Consider the following 7,753-nt stretch of genomic DNA (forward strand, 5'->3'; position numbering starts at 1 on the left):
GAATATATGACACATGATGAATGTGAATATTTTCTTGTCCCATCTTATGCTTTGGATGCATATGATCATAATGTAAATTATACTGGTGTTTTTTGCGTGTTATGTTATTATTTGTTGTAAAAGTTTAACCCTCAGATTTTAAAATTTGAATTCATCGGTAACTAAGAGTAATTTTGTATTTAATTGAAAATTGATCATACTCCTTGCTATAAATTGTTATTGGGTTATGTGAAGCCTCCCAAAATTGGATATTTAATTATTTATCGTACCACTAGACATTAAATAGAATAGTACTATTTCGGATTAAATTCCACAATGTCGTCATAATATGTAGAAAACCTCAATTTCGAAATTGGATAAACCCTAAATTTTGTGTGGCCGACTATAAAATTATGGACATGACGTGGTGTGGATGAGGCTTTTTTCTCAAAGTTCTCAAATTAAAGTACTAAGATACAATGTATAGAACGTGAAGCCTCATCTTTTCTTTAATTCTTTTTCATTCTAATAATAATTGAGAGATAGATGAGAGAGAAATTAGAGATGGTATGGTCTGCGTGAAGTCTCACAATCAGGAAAGACTATTGAACATTTCAAATTCGTAATTTGCTTTGGCCACTTGTAAATTATTACACTCCTTATGTAAACAAAATCTATGTAATTAGCTCTTGTTTACTTTATGTTAGTATAGTTTATTTTGTTTTGATCTTGGTACCCCAAAAATTATTATTCAGGTCATTATTTTAACAAATTACTTAAAAATCAAAACCTGGCCGGTTAGTTCATTTTCTAAACAAATTTAAATAAATGAATAAAATAATAAATTGGACTTTGATTTTTATGTAATTCATAAAATAATAATATCAATAACAATTTTTAATATATATAATTGAATAAAATAATAAAATAATAAAAGAAGAGTCATGCTCACAAACGATGCTCATAAATAATTGTAGTATAACTTTCTCTTAGTGTTACATATTTTATATGAGAATCAAATTTGTTCTTTTATTTGTTTTTTTGCGATAAGTTAATATTATATGAATGAAAAAGTCCACAAAAAATGTGAATAATTTGGAATAGACATACTAAATATAGCTAACACAAGATGCTGTGTTTTTGCGAGCTTGCGGATAAAAGTAGACTATTCCTATTGATTTAATTAGTGTATCCAACTGCATTGTATACACTTTTCTCATTTTCATATTTTGTTGTCTTTCCTTGAATTTGAGGATTCTTATGTATTTGGACCAATAATAAATGGCAACCATATTTATTTATTTTTTTTGATAAAATATGTTTAGTACTAGGTAAATAAATAATCCAGAATAGTGTTTTTAATGTTATTCTATTATATGAGATAATTTTCATGGATGAAATTATAGTACACAAACTAAAAATGACATTTCTTCTGAAACACACTTAATATTATCTAACCTAATGAGATAATTTTCATGGATGAAATTATAGTACACAAACTAAAAATGACATTTCTTCTGAAACACACTTAATATTATCTAACCTAATACACGCCTTATGTCTACATTGATACATCAATATTATATTCGGTTTGTACGATCAATATATTTAGTACTCCCTCTGTCCCAATGGCGAACGGAATTCAAAAAAGGGGACGGTGGTACCCCAAATTTTAATTTTTTAAATACTATTATTATATATATGATTTTATTAGTAATGTATTTTACAAAAATTTCCAAAAGATAGCTATGAATATTGAAGGAAGATTTATCTAAGGAAATAAATCAGAATATAAGCTTTGAGATAAAATTAAATTGAAAAAATTAAACCTAATTAAAATCTATAAAAAACTTTCATTCGTCAATTGTCAATTGTCAGACCAAGCCTATAGTCAACAAGTTGATTTTGATTCTTGCGGTTGCTACCGCAAGTGTAGAGAGAGTATTTTCTGGAATGACGTTTGTGAAGAATAAGTTGCGAAATAAAATTGGTGATCAACCTTTGAATGATTGTTTGATGACTTTCATTGAGAAAGAAATGTTTCTACAAGTCTCTGATGATTATATAGCCCATCCCTTTGAGGAAATGGAGACTCGTAGAAAAATAAATTAGATGTTATGTATAATTTTTGTTTTATTTTATTTTAAAATACACGAGTTCAAAATTGAATAATATTTTAAATATTATTTTATCTCTATTTTCTATTTTTTTAGTGTTATGTAATTATTTATCATACGACTCGTAAATGACAAATCCTGGATTCCACAGCTCCGTCCCTGAAATTTTATCACATTTTACCATTTACGTCCGTCCCACAAAATTTGTCACATTTCACTTTTTACCGTTTTTTGTAGTGGACCCCACATTCCACTAACTTATTCTCATTCACATTTTATTATAAAACTAATTCTTTAAAAGTAGGACCCACAACCTACCAACTTTTTCAACCCACTTTCCACTACATTTCTTAAAATCTGTGCTCGGTCAAACTGTGACAAAATTTGAGGGACGAGGGAATATGTCATTTCTTATGAGACACATTTTTATATTTGATATATATCTAATTTACATCAATTGAATATTATATTGGGTTTGTACAAGTACCAAAAAATTTAGGATTAATGATCGAACCCATCTGAACTTTATAGTTTATCAATTTTATCATGGATCTCGAAATTTATAAAATTTATCTCTACTTTTTAATAATTGTATTAATTATTTATATCCTAGTATTTTTTTTGAACCTGTGTCAATTTCGATTTCAGAATTTTACTCCTATATATAGTGAAATCGTGACATGACGTGTCGGAAGATGACCTATATTATTTTTCACCCAAAAATAAGTTATATAGACGAATATAAATATTTTATTCTACTTTTAGAATTAATTATTTGGAAACAGTTAATTGTCAAAATTGGTACCAGTTCAAAAGAATAGGATAGAACTGTGTAAGTATAAAAGCTGTGATTTAATTGACATAATTACTAAAAAAATTAAGGTTAAAAATGATAAAATTACTAAAAGTTGAAATTGATTCGATCATGAACTCAAAATTTGATCCAAATAACGTTTCCAAGGAATACACCCATAGAAGTAATATTCAAATCCATATATATAACACTTCATGTACCATCACACAACAATATTTGAAACTAGACCCTATTCAAATCTATATATATAACACATATTCATAAGATAATCGTTCAATCTGTTACCTTTCCAAATATATATACTCTCAAATCTTCAAGATTGATGCATTGGTAGGGTTCTTGATTAATCATATTAGTAAATGCTTGGCATATTATTCCAAAGGCAAGATCCTGCAACCGGGTTGTACTCTGAGTTGATGGGTTGACTATGCATCCTGTTGCTTGTACCATTGGTCAAAATTGGTGATTCGCTTTCATCTTCTTCATTCCAATCAGGGATTGGAGCGGAGAGCGGGAAGTTATCTAGAAGGCTCATTAGTTCGTCGTCCATCGGAGTGATGCCCATTCCGGGAGCCTTCGTATCGACACCTATGCCAAACCATAAGTTGTGAGCATGATCAGTAGCAATGTATCAACAAATAAGATAGCTTAACCTAATAAATATTAGGTTAATCTAGCTACATTTGCTAGAAAAAGGTAAATTGAATGGAAGAATGAGGTTAATTCAGATTTCATTATAGAGGATAAGAAACAATGTGTAACACATACAATGATGTCAGATCAAGTTACAAATTCTTGATACTCAATAGGTTTAGGGCAATCACCATTGTCAATAAAATAATTTGATTTCATAATATATTTGAAGTCTATCAATAAAATAATACTATCTTCGAATACGTTTAACTTTTCAATTAAATGTAAGATTATCTGTGGTATATTGGAATGGGCCCGACCTTGTCAGAAAGGAGAAGGTCACAACTATTACCGCAACATCATTAATTAATGTTAATAATTGACAATTTATGGATACGAACAATGACTTTGCCGATACTATAATCAGCAAAATGCATTTAAATACCTTGGCAATAGTATCCACATGAGTAATGATGCTATGTAACCATATTATGCTATAAAACTATTCTACCTTTTACGTAAATGTAAATTGAATCAGTGCACTCTTAAATTACGACGATGCCCCGCCGGAATATATTTTCCGGCCTCAGACCGGTAAATTTCTCCACTCTAATCAAATAACTTATTCCATTTCTAGTATCTCACTCACCTTCCACCATAAAATTCACTTTAGTAACAACTAAATGAAGAACCAAATTACTAATAAATCAAGCCTAATCCACATATATCAACAAAACATAGAACTATATAAATCATTATTTTCGATATAAATCATCAACTTAAAATTCTAAACCAAAAATTGATTAAAAATTCTTATTAGGGTTTATATAACACAAACACCAACCAATAATCATCAAATCAATCCAAAATCCGTACTCCACTAAACTAAAACTAAACAAAAAAAAATCTCATATATGCTACATTGTAAACTTATTTGCTTACATATTTTATTTTTATTCTTTTTAATGATAAATTAAACTATTTTGAATCAAATAAGTTTTTTTTTTAATTTTAAAAAAAGGATCAATAATAGTTCCTCAAGTATCATAAATCAAATAAGTTTCGATTATAAGAATTAATCATACCTCCATTGCTATCATTCGAGCTCGAACCACCACGGCTGAAATCGAAATCCGTTTCCTCTTCGCGCAAATTCCCGACCAACAAATCCTCCAACAGCCCGCTTCTACTCCTCCCCGCCGCCTCAAACTCGCCCGCTCCGTCGCTCGACGAAGCTGACGGAGTCACCGCCGCCGATTGGATCGAAGGAAGCCCCATCGCCTCCAATCCGTATCCGACCGAATCGACAGAGCTGTAGCCCATCATCGGCAGCTGATTCAACAGCCCTTGATTGATGAAAGTAGACGAAGCCATCGTCGGATTCGAGGCGTCCAGCGACATCGTGAGGCCGCCGCCGTTGCTGTCGTGGTAGAGCTTCAGCTGGCGGTGATGATTATTCGAATTCGGTGTGGAATTGATCATCAGCGGCGGCGGAGGAGGAGCGAAGGCGAGGAGCGGAGACGGGTTGTGGCGGTGGGATACGGCGAGGAGAGAGGAGAGGGACGGTATGGTTGTTTGTGGCGGCGGATTGTGGCGCTGCTCCTCCTCGAATTGTTGTTGTTGTTGTTGTCGTTGCCTGTGGTCGAAGGGGTAGATTGGTAATCCGGCTTTCAGGCGCCGCTTCAGGCGAGTGTTCCAGTAGTTTTTGATCTCGTTGTCTGTTCTTCCCGGAATCTATCAAATCAAATTAAAAAAAAAACATACAAGCCAAATTTAATACTCCATTTCAGTTACCAAAAAAACTTGAGAACGAATTGGCCTTCTAAACACACACTAAAAAAACACATACTTGTAGAGAAGCCATACAAGACAAAATTTAAAGGTTTAATTACAAAAAATAAATTTGTGAAAGAATTGGCTTTCACTTAATAATACACATACATAAAGAGCCATAGAGAGACACGAGAAGCTTCAAAAACCAAATTTAATGTTTCAATTACAAAATAAAATGGAAAACTTGAGAAAGAATTGGCTTTTACTTACTCATACAACTTGATGAGCCATACATTGAGAGACATGAGAATCCATTACAAGCCAAATTTAATGTTTCAAAAACAAAAAAAAAAAAGAAACTTGAGAAAGTAATGGTGAGAAAGAATTAGCCTTCACCCAAACACACACACACACATATATATGTATGTATACATAGAGACTTGAGAAGCCATAGGAGCCAAATTTAATATTTCAATTACAAAAAAAAAGTTGAGAAAGAATTGCCCTTCTCCCTAACACAACACAACACAACACACATAGAGAGAGACTTGATAAACCATACAAGGCAATTTTAATGTTTCAATTACCAAACAAAGAAACTTGAGAATGAAATGGTAAGAAAGAATTGACTCTCTCCCCAAAACACACACACATATATAGATATGTTTCAATCACAAAAAAAAAAAAAAACTTAAGAGAAAGAGAGGAGAGAGAGGGACCTGAGAAGCCATGCGAGCCCATTTGTTACCCATTTGGGAATGAAGCTCAACAATCAGGCCTTCTTCCTCCAGAGAGAAAGCTCCCTTCTTAAGATTGGGCCTCAAATGGTTAGCCCATCTCAGCCTACAGCTCTTCCCGCACCTCAAAAGCCCCGAGTTCCTCTGCACCGCGTTCCAGTTCCCCTCCCCGTGCTTCTTCACGTATTCGATCAACACCAAGTCCTCAGCCGCCGTCCAAGGCCCCTTCTTCAACGTCGAATTACAACTCCTTAAACCCTTACCAACCTCCGGCTCCATCAACCCTTTTCTTCGAATTGATGAGAGACTTACACAAAGAAAGAAAAAAAGAAAGAAAGAGAGGTGTTGAGTAAAGGAAAGAATGGAGACTGTGTGAGAGTGTGAGAGGTGATGGTAATTTATAGGTGAAGCCTTATACTTCGGCCCCTTGTTGAATGCTCCTCCTCCATTTTACAATTTGCTTGTGAAATTACTAAATTGCCTCTTCCTTTCTAATTGAGGGTAATCGGTGATAAAGCTAATTTGCCTGTAAATACACGAGCTATAATTGCGTTTTGGTTTTTTGTCAAAAATTAGATGTATGGACTTCTGGCTTTTCGAGTTTGGAATTTTGCTAATTACTTGATTTTTCGGAGCTTGACACGAGATTCGCAAGGTGTATTAATTTTGATAGAAATCTATGGGTTTCATCCTAAAACTAATTGGTGATAGGAGGAGGGGCCTATGAGACTTATATACTAGTTTTAGTTTTCTCTTGACACCGATGTGAGACAGTTATATGTTATATTTTTAGTTTCAATTGCCAACAAATTTCTTATACCGCATGGTGTATGAATACAAATTCCGGTAGAATAAAAGAGGAAAAGATAGAGTTTTGTGACTATAGATTTTGAGCCATTCCGTGACTACTTTCGGTGAGTATCTTTGGATTTTAAATCAGTCTGAGTTGTTCGCCTGCGAAATTTACACTCATGGGAATCCCAAAACTTAAATGTTCATGTATTTTTTTTAAAAAATAGTGCTAGTTAAAAAAATACATTTATTAATTATTAAAAAAATAATAACAATAAATCAAAAAAAGAAATACTCCTTTCGTCGCACAATATGAGTCATATTTGGTTTGGACACAAGTTTTAAAAAATGTAAAGAAAAGTGAGTTGAATAAGCTAGTGGAATGTAGGTCTCACTTATATATATATTAGGTTTATACTAGTAATAAAATGTGAGTGGAATAAGTTAATGGAATGTGAGCCAATACTTACCATTTATAGTAAAAGTGAAATATGACATTTACTGTGCGACTGCATGGAAATGACACAATAGAATTCTTATTATGGGATGCAGGGTGTAAAAAGAAAGTATGGGTTTTGGTTTATGCAATGACCTTGGTCCAAATTCATATATCATTTCTGTACTTTTGCATGTTTTTCATGAACCATGGTTTCGTCACGGTATTCAATATCTATATTTTAGTATGAGATCATAGTAATCTTTTATAATTCACATGTATTGCACTTGATTTTAAGTTACTTACCTTATTTCATAAATTGTCGATATTCAATTTAATGTTATATGCCTTTGTTTCTAAATGTGTAATAGTGGAACACCTATAAATTTGAGTTTGATGGACAACCTTGATAAAAAAAAATATATGTTATAACTTTAATTAATCTATCTTGATCCATTAAATAAAGAAAAAG

The 7,753-nt window shown here is 32.4% G+C and overlaps 1 protein-coding gene across 1 annotated transcript; it reads right to left on the reverse strand.

Annotated features, from left to right (window-relative positions):
- Positions 1-3,254: 3,254 nt before the first annotated feature.
- Positions 3,255-6,332, reverse strand: LOC121755187 (transcription factor MYB101-like). The gene is made up of 3 exons (XM_042150476.1): positions 6,036-6,332; positions 4,629-5,277; positions 3,255-3,498 (listed from the first exon to the last, which is right to left on the reverse strand). The coding sequence occupies exons 1-3, from the start codon at positions 6,330-6,332 to the stop codon at positions 3,263-3,265; spliced, it is 1,182 nt and encodes a 393-aa protein (XP_042006410.1). The 3' UTR covers positions 3,255-3,262.
- Between the last annotated feature and the right edge of the window lie 1,421 nt (positions 6,333-7,753).

The sequence above is a fragment of the Salvia splendens genome, chromosome 11, assembly GCF_004379255.2.
Source record: "Salvia splendens isolate huo1 chromosome 11, SspV2, whole genome shotgun sequence".
Lineage (NCBI taxonomy): Eukaryota > Viridiplantae > Streptophyta > Magnoliopsida > Lamiales > Lamiaceae > Salvia > Salvia splendens.